General features: G+C 45.5%; 1 protein-coding gene across 1 annotated transcript; it reads right to left on the reverse strand.

Annotated features, from left to right (window-relative positions):
• Positions 1 to 239: 239 nt before the first annotated feature.
• Positions 240 to 14,665, reverse strand: BCL10 (BCL10 immune signaling adaptor). Its single transcript, XM_007524744.3, has 3 exons — positions 14,342 to 14,665; positions 7,657 to 7,945; positions 240 to 1,799 (listed from the first exon to the last, which is right to left on the reverse strand). The coding sequence occupies exons 1-3, from the start codon at positions 14,396 to 14,398 to the stop codon at positions 1,444 to 1,446; spliced, it is 702 nt and encodes a 233-aa protein (XP_007524806.1). The 5' UTR covers positions 14,399 to 14,665; the 3' UTR covers positions 240 to 1,443.
• Positions 14,666 to 16,364: the final 1,699 nt, after the last annotated feature.

A 16,364-nucleotide genomic window follows, 5' to 3' on the forward strand; every position in this document is an offset into this window, starting at 1 on the left:
GGTCTCAAAGTCCCAGGTTCAGTCCCCCATACCACTATAAACCAGAGCTGAGCTGTGTTCTGGTAAAAATAAATTTTAGAAAAATAACAATTTTAAAGGCAACATGCCAATTTTATGATTAATACACTCATTAGTTTATATTGAAATGCTACTTGATCTTATAATTTGAAGTAGTGTTACTATAAAAATTGGTACATAGACTGATTAGTTCCCACTGCAATTTGAAAGTTTCAAGACAGCACATTTTTAAAACTTTTATTGTAAACATATTCCAGCTCTGTTTTTGTGCAAGTAATGAAAATATATTATGAGATGAATTACCAGGAAAATGGAGGAATTATAATTTAAAGAAAAACAATGAGAATGTACATTTACAAATGAGTAAAATGAGTTAAATTTAGTTAAAAGGCAAATGCAGCTGATGGACTGTGTGTTCCGAAGAGCACTAATAACAGAATCGCCACATACACATACAAAAAGGCATTTCGTCCGAGTTATTTCAAGCATATGGTGATCATCATGAAAAGAGAAAAATATTTTGATTTCATCAAACCATGTAGAATAATTGCAGTTCTATGCCAAGATTTTACTTTAGGAATAAAAATGAAACAATAATGTGAAAGCCTTAAGAAGGTAGTATTCATTAGTAAAGGTCCTAAGAAATGTATTTCAGTACATTGAAATCACAGTGGATTTAAACCCCACTAGATGTTGATGGTTTTCTTGGCAGTAATTGGCTTTATTTCTGAACAGAAACAACTCTTGTCTTCAAAATTAACTGAATGGTTAGAACAGTATATAAGACAGAAAACTTCCAGCACAAATGGACTGAAAAGAGTCATCATCCCCAGCCCAAGAGTTTATTTTCAACAACAGAGAAGTGCCCCTTATTAAAATAAACCTTAAAACATGGAATTTTAGGACAATGTAATAGCTCATAGGTGGGGGGAACAAAACATCCTGAAAAGTATGCAGTCAGTTGTGATTTTACTGTAGCTAGTAAAAGATATGGTTCCTTCCTTTATTCCGAAAGATTTTATTTATATAGTATGCTGTGCTGTATTTTAAGATGAATGTCAAGGGGGCCAGCCAGTTCAGTGCACACAGTATGAAGTGCAAGGACCTGCTCAAGGATCCAGGTCTGAGCCCCAACTCCCCACCTAAAGGGGGATGCTTGCAGGTGTCTATCCTTCTCTTACCCTATTTCCCACCCCCATCTCTCTCAATTTCTCTCTGTCCTATCCAATAAAAAGGAAAAAATGGCCACCAGGAGCAGTGGCATCATAGTGCAGGCACCGAGTCCCAGTGATAGCCCTGGAGGCAAAACAAACAAACAAACAAAAACCGTGTCAAATGAATGTTAATAAGCCCTTATAGCAATTTTGTCAAGATTTCTATCCTTTCAAATATTTTCCATCATTATTAAGAAGACGCAATAAACTGTCACTGCCGTGAGAGAGCACGTGATCTCAAGGGAAGAAACAGCTCACTAGAGTTTGCACAGCTTCCTTCGTCTTCCAACTGTAGCTCTGGTGGCAACGGAGGAGCTCCAGGGTCCCCAGGCCTAGGGAGTGTAGTTGAAGAGAAGGTGAGATTTTCAGTCCTGCCGACTTCTAAAACAGGCAAATTCAGAGACGGGTGAGTAGAAAAAAAGGGGGCTGTGCTGGACTCTCCCTCTGGGTGATGTGTGACGGTGGACGCTCTCAGTTTCTCAGAGAAAGTGCTGTCATCTGAATTGGATCTCGAGAGGTTGTTTGCGGCTCCATCTGGAAACGGTTCACAGCTGCTGCATTTCAGTCCTACGAGAAAATGTGTTCAAATGTGAATGGAAAGAACTTTAGTTCATAGTCGCCTTAACTTTTAAAAGATAATGAACTAGCTGCCATACAACCATAATTTAACTAGCAATTGATTGCATGATCTTTTGCTTTTTTAAAATTTATTTTCCCTTTTGTTGCCCTTATTGTTTTTCATTGTTGTTGTAGTTCTTGTTGTTGATGTCGTTGTTAAGACAGGACAGAGAGAAATGGAGAGAGGAGGGGAAGACAGAGGGGGGAGAGAAAGACAGACACCTGCAGACCTGCTTCACTGCCTGTGAAGCGACTCCCCTGCAGGTGGGAAGCCGGGGGCTTGAACTGGGATCCGTATGCCGGTGCTTGTGCTTTGTGCTATGTGCGCTTAACCTGCTGCACAACCACCTGACTCCCTAATATTTCGCTTTTTAAAAACATATTTATCTATTGGATAGAGACAGAGAAATTGAGAGGGGAAGGAAAGATACAAAGACACCTGCAGCACTGCTTCACTGCTTGTGAAGCTTTCGCCCCTGCAAGTGGGGTTGAGGGCTTGAACCCGGGTCTTTGCATGTCTGCATGGTAACATGTGTAGTCAACCAGGTGCATCACCACCTGGCCCAAATCTTTTGCTTTTTCCAGTGATTATATAGTATTTTATTTGCTTTTTCCAACAGCTATGAAATATTCTATTATTTACATTTTTTAGATACAGAAGTTAAATTCTATGCTGTAATTCAAGTTCATTTGTATACTTAACCTGGAAAAATAAAAATAGCCCCTAATCTTTCTTCATAAAATAACATAAAACTTTTACAACAACTACATTCCAAAAACATTATGGTGCACATATATACAAAAAACAAAACCCGGGGAGTTGGGCGGTGGTGCAGCGGGTTAAGTGCACGTGGCGCAAAGCGCAAGGACCAGTGGAAGGATCCCAGTTCGAGCCCCCCGGCTTCCCACCTGCAGGGGAGTCGCTTCACAGGCGGTGGAGCAGGTCTGCAGGTGTCTGTCTTTCTCATCCCCCTCTCTGTCTTCCCCTCCTCTCTCCATTTCTCTCTGTCCTATCCAACAACAACGACAACAATAAAACAACAAGGGCAACAAAAGGGAATAAATAAATATTTTTAAAAACCCATTAAAAGAAGGTTTAAACAGGACAAATGCTGAAATTCTAAGTTAATACCAAGAGCCGATTCTTGAATCACAGGCTTAGAGGGCAGTCTGGACTCGCATGCCACTACTACAGACAGAGGCCTGAAGCAGCTAAGTCCTGACCACAGAAACCAGGACCACTTCTAGTGCGGCTGAGCATTAAGACTCTGGTCTCCTCGGTCAACTCACTGAGCACAGCAATGAGTCAATGTGCTGGGTCCTCATCCCAACACTTCAGTTCTATGACAGTTGTGGTTTGGATGACTTAAGACATTGCAACCAATCAGCCTCAAGGTGGAAAAAATAGATAGAAATACAATTTATCTTTCTGTTGGAATTGGCAAATATTTAACCTGTGGGGACAGAATTTCCTGAGTTGACAAGATTCATGGAAAACCTACCAAGTCTCTATTTTTCCCTATTAGTCTTCTAGTCTTTCTTCCTTTTCCTTTTGATAGGACAGACAGAAATTAAGAGAAGGGGGAGAAACAAAGGGAGAGACACCTGTAGCACTTGCTTCACTACTTGTAAAGCTTCCCCCATGAAGGTAAGGACCAAGGATTTGAACCTGGGTCCCTGTGCATGGTAACAAGTGCTCTCAATCGGGTGCATCACCACTCCGGCCCCTACTAGTTTCTCTGTTTCTGTTCCACGCTACAGAAATGGATCCTGTTCTTTCTTTTCCTTGCCACCAGTTATCACCGGGGCTCAGCATCTGCTGTTTTTGTTTTTAATGGTGGTGCTTTACACTCACGTTTAGACTCTTTGCTGGCAACTCTGTGGTTTAATCTGCCTTCTCTTCTTCGTCCACTGTTCTGGGCAGCTTTTGTGCTCAGTTCTTGTTTCTTTTTATTTGCTTGTCAGCCAAGGGGTGGAGGGCTGAGGGGGTCACGTGCCCCTGCTCCAGGCTACTTGTGGGAGTTCAGAAAGGCTCCCCTTTAAGGTGACTTCAATGCGCTTTACTTTTATTTTGAGTTAGACCTAAAGATCTATTCAGTGACCTCGGGCATGCACTGTATGGCTGACCTACTAATAGTCACTAAAGGGAAAAATCAAAGGGGCCAGGCGGCGGCGTGCCTTATTGAGCACTACAGTGCGCAAGGACCCAGGTTCAAGTTCCTGGCCCCCACCTGAAGAGGGAAAGCTTCACGAGTGGTGGAGCAGGGCTGCAGGTCTCGGTCTCTCTCTCTCCTCTCTCCTCTCTCTCAAGGTAGAGGGTAGCTTTTTAAAAAATGGAGACCCCAAATCTTCATTTGCAATATTCTTGCCTTTAGGTTCATGACTAGTCAATAATTTGTTCTGCTTTATATCTTAACTCTTTTTCAACCACCAGGTTCCAGATGCTAACATGATGCCAACCTGACTTCCCTGGGCAGACGACCCCACCAATATATCCTGGAACCCCGCCTCCCTAGATCCCTGCCCCACTAGGAAAAGAGAGAAAGGCTGGGAGTATGGATCAACTTGCCAGTGCCCATGTTCAGCAGAGAAGCAATTCCAGAAGCCAGACCTCCCACCTTCTGCATCCCACAATGACCGTGGGTCCATACTCCCAGAGGTATAAAGAATAGGAAAGCAAGCTATCAGAGGAGGGGATGAGATATGGAGTTCTGGGGATGGGAACTGTGTGGAGTTGTACCCCTTTTATCCTATGGTCTTGTCAATAGTTCCATTTTATAAATAAAAATAACAATAAAGAAATAGAGGGTGAAGGGCCAGGTGGTGGTACATAAAGTAGCGTACACACGCCACCACGGACAAAGACCCAGATTCCTGCTCCCACTTCCCACCTGTGGGGGAGCAGCTTTATGGGCAGTGGGGCAGTGCACCCTCGATCAAAAGAAAAATTTATAAAAGGGCTGAGCCCCAGTTATAACTCTAGTGGCAAGGGGGAGTGGGGTGGGAGGGGAAAGTTGGAAGGGGTGAGAGACAGAGAGGAGAGCGAGGCAAAGAGAAAGAGACGCTGCAGCAACACTCATGAAGCTTCCCCGTGTGGATACTCCTAGAAATGCCGGAGTAAAAATTCCAGCACGTGTGGTGCTGGGGATCAAACCAGCAACCTCCTGCACAAAAGCCTGATGCTCTCTCTCGCACACGGTAAAGTACATGTTCTACCAAGGTGAGCCATCTCCTGCCTCCTCTTCTGCTTCTAACTGTGGAGCAGCACTTCCGTTGGCTCTCCTCTGTCTCTCTTTCACGATACAGAACTTCGGAAAGTTGGGGTGAGGAGGCCTGTGAGCACCTGTGAGACTATTGGTTCATTCCTCAAAGTCACATTTAAGAAAGAGAAACTCTGGATGTGTTCCAGCACGGACTTAAGACACTAGGAGTTCCTGAAGGTCGGAGTTGCAAAGTTCCCATTTCTGTACCCCAGTATCTGGAACAGCTCCAGCAGATTCCTACTGTACTCAACTTCTCTTAAATGCTCTAGAGGGCGGAGGTGGGTATTTAGTGGGAGGGAGGAAGTCAACTCTGCAGGCCCTTCCGTCAGGGAGCCTGTGCTCCGAGGTGAGGGAGAGATGGGAAAGGTGACGCCAATCCAAGTTCTTGCGCCTCTCAGGACTCCAGGGTTTAAAAGTGAAGTGCAGGGGGCCGGGTGGTGGCGCACTTGGTTGAGCGCACATGTTACAGTGTTCAAGGACCCGGGTTCAAGCCCCCGGTTCCCACCTGCCGGGGGGGGGGGGGGGGGGGGAAGCTTTGCAAGAGGTGAAGCAGGGCTGCAGGTGTCTCTCTGTCTCTCTCCCTTTCTATCTCCCCTACCCTCTCAATTTCTGGCTGTCTCTATCCAATAAAGATAATTAAAAAAAAATTAAAAAATAAATAAAAGTGAAGTGCATTTCCTTCAACCTGGTGATTCTAAACGTAAGTCAACTTTTACCTTGTAATTAATCAGTGGGTGAAAAGCTATCAAAGTTAGACTTATGTTGGTATGCTTCTAATTCTGCTTCTAAGACCCCTTCTGTTTCATTGGTTTAATCCTCCCTGATTAACACTGTATTCTATTTACATAACCAGTTAACTAAGCACCGCCCTGCCTGCAGGGCATTGGTTTAATCCCCACTGTCTTTTTGCTCCATCCCTTCTCCTAGTCACCCTGATTTCCCCCAATCTCTTTTCGCTCCACCCTCTCTACGTCACATCCTATTTCTACCCTATTTGGCGAGTATCTATATAAGGACAGGATTGTGATTAGAGATGGCTTAGATTGCACTGCGTTCCACATGAATAAAGAGATACTGCTGCCCAGCTCAGCCATGAGTCCCTGGTCGTCTCTCTCTCCTGCCCGCAAAGCTAGCCCGGCAAACTTACTTAAAGACGTTGCCTATATGCTGCTCATTGTGTGTCATTTATACATTCTCAGGGGCTATTTTTGGATAGAATTCTATATTCTGATGGGAAAACAAAAATCCTCCTGTGTATACTGGGATTCATGATAGTTTTCTATGGACAGTATTGTGAAACGGATATAAACACACAACACTGGATATAAACACCCCACTTCCCTAATGACACACTGTAAGGTGGAAGTACACAACAATCAAATGTGATTCTGAGTGTGTAAACACTTTAGTTACTGCAAAGTGTTCATTTATTTTTCTTTTCTTTTTTTTTTTTTTTTGCCTCCAGGGTGCCTGCACTATGAATCCACTGCTCCTGGAGGCTATTTTTTTCCCTTTTGTTGTCCTTGTTGTCTATGATTGTTAATATTATTGTTGTTGTCGGTGTTGGATAGGACAGAGAGAAAATGAGAGAAGAGGGGAAGACAGAGAGGGGGAGAGAAAGAGAGACACCCGCAGACCTGCTTCACCGCCTGTGACGTGGCTCCCCTGCAGGTGGGGAGCCGGGGGCTCAAACTGGGGTCCTTACGCCGGTCTGTGCGCTTAACCCGCTACGCTACCTCCCAGCCCCCCAAAGTGTTCATTTCTACGTTTCGCTTTACATTTTACCTTGTGTTGTTTTTTGAAGTCAGAGTCTCCAGCACGTGCAGTTTCCCTGTCCCCAGGCCACTTTTCTATCCAGAGTCTGAGACGAACACTCCCTCCTCAGAGTGTGCGCACACAGCAAGATTCACGTGCTACCTGGGGGGAGCTTGCCCACTGGTCCTGCATTTTACTTTTAAAAATCATTGTTGCAGTTCAAGCAAAGGAAAAAAACCCAAAAAACAGGGTGATGGCATTAATAGTAGGTCAACTATTTAGGAAGATCCAAGAATTCCAAAAGGAAAAGGCTAGAGGGGGATAAAAAGGAGCCTATGATGGAGGAAGGCAGCATCCGGTGGCGGGTGAGGTGTGCTGACACTTATTTTGGGGAGATGTGAGAACAGTTTTGTTAAACAACATTTTCTTTCTTCCTTTTTTGTTGTCTTCAGGGTTATCTTTGGGTCTCGGTGGTGGCACTACAAACCCACTGCTTCTGGCAGCCATTTTTCACCCCATTTTATTAGATAAGACACAGAGATTGACAAGAAAGAGGGAGATAGAGAGGGAGAAGAAAGACACCTGCAGACCTGCTTCACCCTGCAGGTGGGGAGCTGGGGGTTCAAACCTGGACCCTTGAGCATGTCCCTGCATTTAGTACTATGTGCATTTAACCCAGTGCGCCACCACCAGGCCCTCAAACATTTTTCTAAATTGAAAGGAAAAAAAAGTCAAAAACATTTCATCGTTACAATTCAATGAACTCTTGGTTATCTTTGAGATCTTACCTTTCAGATGTTCTAGTTTCATATTTCTAAGTTTCAGTACTTCGTCTGTAATCTTCTGTATAAGGAAGTTCTGTGTTTTTTCTCGTCTAATAGATTCAACCAAGGTATCCAGTCCTTTGGGGTTTTCTTGCAAGTAGTCTAACAATTTTCCAGCCCTTTTTCGACTTGATGTTCGACAAGAAATTTCTTCAGTGTCTTCTCTACTGAGTATTTTTTTTGCACGTAGATGATCGAAATGTCTCTCAGCTATGATTTTTTCACACAGGTATACACGCAAATTTTCTAAAGCCTGTAAGAAATAACATGAGTTTTAATGTTATTTTCCAGCAGCTACAGAAAGTCACTACGTGGTTATTAGTGAAGTGATCAAGTACTAAAGAAGCACAGTGTATGCACCTAACTCCACCTCCAGAACCCAGGACATTTACAGATCATCCTTGAGCCAGGCATGAAAGCTGCCGGTGGGGAATCAGAAGTCTGAGGCAGTTGGAATGCAGGGCATCTATGAGAGGGAGAGGTAAGAAATGATGCTGGAGAAAAGCAGGCGTGGGACGATGGAATAATTTATAACATACTGAAGAGCATACATTCTCTGCAGTCAAGTCAGAGGCTTATTCTTCAAATAAGAAGCAGTGGGAAAGTGTACCAACTACTCCACATTCATTCAGTCAAAGCTTTCTTTACTCACATATTCCAGAGGTCCTTGAATTTTTAAAAAGTTTTTAAAAATATTTATTTATTTTCCCTTTTATTGCCCTTGTTGTTTTTATGGTTGTAGTTATTATTGTTGTTGTTATTGATGTCATCATTGTTGGACAGGACAGAGAGAAATGGAGATGGGGAAGACAGAGAGGAGGAGAGAAAGATAGACACCTGCAGACCTGCTTCACCGCCTGTGAAGTGACTCCCCTGCAGGTGGGGAGCCGGGGGCTCAAACTGGGATCCTTAGTCGGTCCTTGTGTTTGGCGCCACATGCGCTTAACCCACTGAGCTACCGCCCGACTCCCAGTCCTTGAAATTTTAACATGAACACAATCAAATTTAGTTATCTTCTCCTATGCTTTACTTCAGCCCTTTCTCAACTCTATTCAACCATGGTATAAACCTATAAGTCTAGAGAGGTATATGAATTCAACTAATTCTGAAATGCAATTATTATTATTTTCTTCTTTCTTTGTGTCACTGTTGGTCTTTACTGCTTCAGACTAACTTTTTTCAGAGAGACAGAGGGAGAGAGGGAAAGACAGTACTGTACCAGTGTCCCCAAGTGTAGTGGAAACTGGGCTCAAATCTGGGCTATACACTTGACAAAGTAGGTACCTTATTTACCAAAATATCTTGCCTAAGAATGCTTTTTAAAAAAAAAAAAAAAGGTTGAGAAAGAGAGAACCATGAGATGCTAGGGACTGAACTTGAGGCTTTGGACTTCAGAGTCCCACATTTTATTTACTGCATCACAGTCCATGCTGCATTAATTTTTAAAGAACTGAAAACATTCCTTGATCTCTGACATAAAAGTTCCTGAGCCTAGGCAGAGCAAGAGAGAAGTTATATTAAGGGCATGGCTTTGGGCTCAGACTAGTCTTAAGTTCAAATTCTGAACTCCTGTGAGTGCCAAGACAAGCTATTTAAGCCTCTTTACATTTGAGATTCCTTATTATTATTATTATTTTTTAGATTCCTTATAAGATAATGATAAACACCTCACAAGTGGGCAGTGATTACACTTAGTGAAATAAAGAAGGAAGTGAAAGACAACTATGGGGTGACTTCACTCAAATGTGGAATGTAAAGAACTAAAACACATGGGAGCCAGGTGGTGGTACACTTGGTTAAGACCACACGCTACAATGTGCAAGGAACTGGGTTCAAGCCCCTGGTTCTGCAGGGGGAAAGCTTCATAAGTTAAGCAGTGCTACAGGTGTCTCTCTGTCTCTCTCTCTCTTCCTCTCAACTTCCTTCTCTATCCAATAATAAAAAGAGAACTGAAACACATGAATTTGAAAAGAGGAAATACATATATCTATGTATATATGTGTGTCTATGTATACATATATGTGTGTGTGTGTGTGTGTGTGTGTGTGTGTGTGTATTTTTCAACCCATATCTATGACCTGGAGAGAAATATGGTGGGGACTGCTGGAGAGGGGCAGATGGAGGAGCACAGAACTTGGTGGTGGGAGTGGTGTGGAATTATACCCCTGTGTAATCTTATAAATCACTATTGTAAATTTTGAAAATAAAAACAACCTCACAGTACTTCTAAGAGGATGTACATGGAACAGTGCAGCTGAAAGTTTGGGGAAGTTGCTATTGGGAAGGGCAGTCAAGAGCAAGAAAACATCTATTGACTTGAGAGCTGGTCCCGGGAATTGGAGGCCCTCTGTACGGTTCATCATTTATTTATCTTTTTTTATTTGTTTTGTTTAGTTTACCTCCAAAGGGGCTTCACTGCAACAGAGCAACTCTTTCAGAGAGGGAGAGGGGGAAAGGGAGGGAAGGAGGAGGGAGGGAGGGGAGGAGGAGGGAGGGAGGGGGGAGAGCAAGGGCGAGGGAACCATAGCACCATAGCACTGATGTGTCCCCCAGTGTGGCAGTTATTCCTGAGGGAACCATAGTACCATAGCACTGATGTGTCCCCCCAGTGTGGCAGTTATTCCTGGGAGTTCCAGCCTGGGTCACAGGCAGGCAGGGCAGCTACTCCCCAGGAGGGGTGTCAGCTAGCTGGCCCCAGTGATCCCAGTGACGTAAGTTCTACCACCACCCCTCCTTGGATTGTGTATTCCTTTTGCTTTCCACACTTTCAGAAGACGCTCCAAGAGAAAAGTCACGTGAGAGAACCTAGGTGCTGTTGGAATCATCTGGCAGCTGTGGCTTCCATAAAACTTTTGAAATCAGGCAAGGGATATTATGAGCAACTACCCATTTCATTTCTGTGGTTGCTCAAGACAAGTCCTGTAAGCTCCCTAGCTCACCAAACCGCCACCTTTGTCACATCCGCCCGTGCCCTCTGTACCAGAGAGCAGGCTTCAGAGTGCGCATGGACACAGCTCGCTGCACCCTTTAGAGACGGGTCTGTTTGGGGGGCTGGGTTAAGCGCACGTGGCGCAAAGCGCAAGGACTGGTGTAAGGATCCCGGTTCGATCCTCCCCCACCCACTCCCCACCTGCAGGGGAGTCACTTCACAGGCAGTGGAGCAGGTCTGCAGGTGTCTCTCTTTCTCTCTCCCTGTCTTCCCCTCCTCTCTCCATTTTTCTCTATCCTATCCAACAATAGCGATAGCAATAACAATAATAACCACAACAACGATCAACAACAAGGGCAACAAAAGGGAAAAAATAGCCTCCAGGAGCAGTGGATTCGTGGTGCCAGGCAGCAATAATCCTGGAGGCAAAAAAAAAAAAAAAAAAAATTAGAAATATTCTGTCTTCTATGAACACCATACCCTCCTGGCTTTATTCCTACTTCTGTTGCTCTAACTTGTCAGTTATAAATAATTCTCTAATTTCCCTTTTCTATCTCCTCTGGTGTGAACTTCCTGAACGCCAAATTTTTACTTCCAGCTCAGCTCTCTCTCATCTGCAGATGATCATGAACCATGTGTTTGTACTGGTGACATCATTAAGTTCTATCATCTCTTCTTCAAAAATTGTTTCTGTTATTCTCCTTTTTCACTCATCTCCACTGCTTTCACCCTGATCCAAATCACCTCTCAACTATATATAAATATATATATATATAAACCTCTCAACTATATATAAATGCTAAGTCTCCCCACTGGCTTCTCCTCTACATATATATATATATATATATATATATATATATATATATATATGTATGTATTTTTCCCCCAAAAGGATATTTAAAAACTGTAACTATTCAAGAGACTTTTTAATTATACTTGGGAATTCTAAAAAGGAGGGGTAGGGAAGAAGTATTGTAAAGAACTGGATGGCGTCTCCTGGAGTATGGGTAGTGTGCGTTATTATTCATCAAGGGAACTCAGCTGGAACAAGTAGGTCTGGGAGAAGAAGGGGAAAGTTCCATTCTAGGCAACATAAGAAACATGTAGGATATAAAAGTGGGTTATTGGCAGATACCTACAAGTGAGCACGTAGAGCCGAGAGAAGCCCAAATACATGGGTGACGATCTTAAAACCTTGTATGGCCATCAACAATTTAGAGTACTATGGGGTCTGGCGGCAGTGCACTTGGTCAAGCAAACATGTTAAAATGTGCAAGGGTGAGAGCTGGGCGGTAACGCAGTGGGTTGAGTGCACATGGCCCCAAGTGCGAGGGCTGGTGTGGGGATCCTGGTTCAAGCCCCTGGCTCCCCACCTGCAGGGGAGTCGCTTCACCGTTGGTGAAGCGGGTCTACAGATGTCTATCTTTCTCTCCTCCTCACTGTCTTCCTCTCCTCTCTTGATTTCTCTCTGTCCTGTCCAACAGCAGCAGTAGCTATGACAACAATAACCATCACAACAAGCACAACAAGGTCAATAAAATGGGAAGGGTGGCCTCCAGGAGCAGTGGATTCATAGTGCAGGCACCGAGCCCCAGAGATAACCCTGGAGGCAAAAAAAAAAAAAAAAAGTAAGGACCCAGGCCCGAGACCTTGGTTCCCACCTGCAGGGGGGTTGCTTCACATATGGTGAAGGAATGTTTGGGTCTCTCCTTCCCCTCTCAATTTCTCTGTCTCTACCCAGTAAATAAATAACTGCTTAATGTCATTTTTTAAAAGAAAAAAATTATGAAAAACTGTGGACATGTCTTTTTCATACACTCACTCACTGAAACCCATGATTCCCAAGGCCACAGATGTCTGATATGGCTGTGTAGTGTAACCACGGAAATGGGTAGTTAGAGGAATAGGGGAAAGAAAAAAGAACAAAAAAAAGAGGCCTGGAAGCTACTCTTCATACCTGTTTGTACACGTTTTACATCCTCTCACTGTATATTGCCTGTTTTATCAACTGTCAAACAGGCATGACACTTAGCCTTAAGGTTTTGTAATTATTGAGTAGGAAGGCCTAGCTCTTGAGGTCATGTTTTTATTGGCACGGATCTTGAATAAGAATACAACACTCATTTAGCCTTTAGCAGTAACCCAGGCCTCACTCAGTCTTCCATCAACTCGGATCTTTCCCGGGTCAAAGATCGGCCCTTTGCACACAGTAACTGCTCCATAAGTGTCCGCGGAATGAGGAAACTAAGGCACAAGTTCCCGGCTTCGGAGGACGCTGCAGCAACCCTTACGGGGTAGGGGGAAAAATCTCTAAAGCTGACGAACATCCACAGAACTGCCCTTCTGGCCACTTCACAGAGAGGACTTTGTGTTAAGCTCAACCGTCTGTCTGTCTATTAAGCCAAGACACACTTCATGCTGAGTTTCTGATTTTTCCCATGGGACTCCATATATTTGAATGCTACAGATAAAGAGATCAGAGAAGGCAAAAAAGGAGTAACAAGTAACGGCCAGCAGAGAGGGACCAGGTAGGTGGTGGTGTACCGAGGTTGAGTGCATGTTACAATTTGCACAAAGGCCCTAAGTTCAAGCCCCCGGCCCACCCCCACCCGTAGGGGAAAAGCTTTGAGTGGGTGAAGCAGGGCTGCAGGTGCCTCTCTCTCGCGAGCGCCCCCTTCCCTCTCGATTTCTGGCTTGTCTATATCCAATAAATAAAGTACCCCAAAATACCAAAAATAAATAAATAAAATGAATAAATAGGGGATGATCTCACTCTCAGGCAGAAGTTGAAAAAACAAGATGAGAAGAGAAAACACAAGTAGAACCTGAACTGGAGTTGGTGTACTGCACCAAAGGAAAGGACTCTGGAGTGTGTGTGTGTGTGTGTGTGTGTGTGTGTGTGTGGAGACGACAGAGGACCTCATGGGGGACTGTACTGTGATGTGGAAAACTGAGAAATGTTATGCATGGACAAACTATTGTTATTTAATACCCCAATCAAGAAATAAAAAAAATAAAAAAAGCAAACCCAGCAGCAGCAGCAGCAGCAGCAAGTCATAGTCCGACAAGAAGTCACTCTTCACAAACCGAGACCCTTGCGATTCCTGCAGCGTCCACGCAGCAGAGCAGAATGCAGCTACTGAGTCCACCTGGGATCTGCAAACTGGTGCTCGGCTGGCTCACCAGTGGCCACCCCCCCCCCCATATTTAAATATGTAGGCGGCTGCTTACTAGGGGAATTCCAGGTCGTGCTTTCAGCTGTGGAGCTCCCCCCCATCCCACACACACACACCCCCTTTTGCAAAAAAAAAAAAAAAAATCATAGATTTGCTCCAGTGCTTGGGGTTTCTTTCTCTTTGGTGATGCCTGCAGTGTGGGCAGTCAGGGTGTGTGTGTGTGTGTGTGTGTGTGTGTACTCCCGAGTGGGCCATGCAGCTGGGGGGTGAGGGGGAGGCATCAAGAAAAGCTGCTCCGGACGAGGCTGCAGAAGCCCGAGCCCAGCGCTCGGCGGGGAAACAGCGCGGAGGTGACAGGCGGCAGGTGACAGGCGGCAGGTGGCAGGTGGCAGCACCGCCATCGAGGGGCCTGGACGTGCGGCGCCCGCGAGCCGCAGGCTCCCCCCCCCGCCCGGGATCTCGCCCCGGCTCCGGGTTTCCGCTCTTCCCCGCCCTGGGGGCTGCCTTCCGCCCCGGAGGGACTGGGCCCGGCCGCGCTACTCACGTCCTTCTTCACTTCGGTCAGGTCCTCCTCGGTGAGGGACGGCGCGGGGGGCTCCATGGCGGAGGCGGGAGGTTGACCCTACTTCCGGGTTCAGGAGCTCCGGCTGCACCGTCCCTCCCAAACTAGGGGGCTCGGGTGACTGCAGATGGGGCGGAGCGGAGCCGGGAGGAAGAAGGTGGATTCTTCTCACCACCGAGGGGCTCCAGGGTCTGCCCGTAGCGCTTCCGGCTCCGCCTCCCGGGGCCGACAGCAGAGCGGACTCGGGAGTCCGACGCCTAGCTGGGCGGCCGGCCGCTTTCCTCGCCAGAAGACGCTCAGGCGCAGGCGCCGCCCCTCACTAAGGCGGGGCCTTCGGCAAAGCCCAACCCCCCAGCCCCGCGACAGCCAATCGGTGGAGGCCCTTTTCCCAGCTGGGGAGGGGCCCCGCCCACCGCCTGCGCCCCTCATTTGCATGTGGCCGCGGGTTGGTTTCCGCATAAGGAATCGTTTCCGTGGGTGGGGCTCCGCGGGCGGGCGCTCCCCGCCTTCGCAGACAGCTCACTGGCTGAGTTGCATGTGGACCCGTAGGTGTCTTTGGGTTCCTCCCCTTTTCCCAGACCTTACCCTACAATTTCCTGTTGCTGTGCTGGCCCAGTCAAGTTTTTTTTTAGTTGAACACACAGGCACACACCCCCCCCCCCACGCGCTAGGATAACTACAAAGTATTAGTGATATTTGAGAGAAAAAGAAACCACACAAAACCACCACTCTCACACCTTAACGCTTGCGTAAGTTTTGGTCACTTTATTATAAAGATGCTTCCTGGGCTGGGTGGTGGCGAATTTGGTGGAGCTAACTAACACATTACAGTGCACAAGGACCCAGGTTCAACCCCCCACCGCCACCCCAGTTCTCGCCTGCAGGGGGGAGTTTCATGAGTGGTGAAGCAGGGCTGCAAGTGACTGTCTGTCTCTCCCTATCTCCCCCTCCCTTCTCAACTTATATTCTTTTTTTTTTTAAAAAATTATTTACAAAAAGGAAACTGACAAAACCATAGGATAAGAGGGGTTCATAATGAAATAGTGTCCACTTAGACTTAGATACCCTCCTCACCTACTTCCTATTACAGTTCTCTCACTCACTCTAAAGCTAGCCTTATCAAAGCAAGACTGCAAAATAATAAGGGACTGCTGAATAAGGGCAATAGACTTACATACTTTAACGAGCAATAGACTTACATACTTTAATGATGACTCTTTAGTCACTATCAGGCCACCCCATCAGCTAGGGCACTAATCAGGGAGTCCTGAGATTCCCAAACAGACATGATAGGTCTACACCTTGAATAAATCCCTCTCTCCATTGTTACCGGTCATTTCTATCAGGAACAACACAATAGACCTCTTTGTGGGGCCCCATAGAACCTTGCCCTCAACTTGGATCAACAATGGTAGAGAATGTTCCATCCTCCAAAGGGAGAATGGACAACATACTCTATGCCACACCTGAGGAAGATGGGTCTTGATATTGGGGCAGCTTGCAGTGTTCCTACTCATGACCACAGAATGTGAGCTCAGGTCTAGAGAGATGCAGAGGTCACATAGGCTCCTAAGCTGATTATGAGCCCGAGATCACATCAAATCAGTGGGGTTTACAGTCAACAATATTTATACCCCTTTCCCATATTTGGGAGCTACTCTCTTCCCTGATCCAGCTTTCTGGTCCTTTTTCCAACCATGACATCATCTCCCCAGACAATAACTTGGATCTACCGGCATATCAGATTTCAGACTCAGAGTAAAAAAAAAAAAAAAAACTAGTATAGCCACAGACTCTTTGGAATATAACTAAAATATGCCTACTAGCTATCTACAAGATATAGGACCCCCCCCCAACTCTTCGTCTGCACTTTTCCAGCCTTTAGGTCCATGATTGGTCAACTTCTCCCTATTCTATCAAGTCACATCAAAGAAAGTTTTAAAAATCTAAAAACCAAAACTGCTCCCTTCTGTCTACTTAATAGGGCTGCTGAGATAAGTAAAAG

This window comes from Erinaceus europaeus, chromosome 11 (genome assembly GCF_950295315.1).
Source record: "Erinaceus europaeus chromosome 11, mEriEur2.1, whole genome shotgun sequence".
Taxonomy (NCBI): Eukaryota; Metazoa; Chordata; class Mammalia; order Eulipotyphla; family Erinaceidae; genus Erinaceus; species Erinaceus europaeus.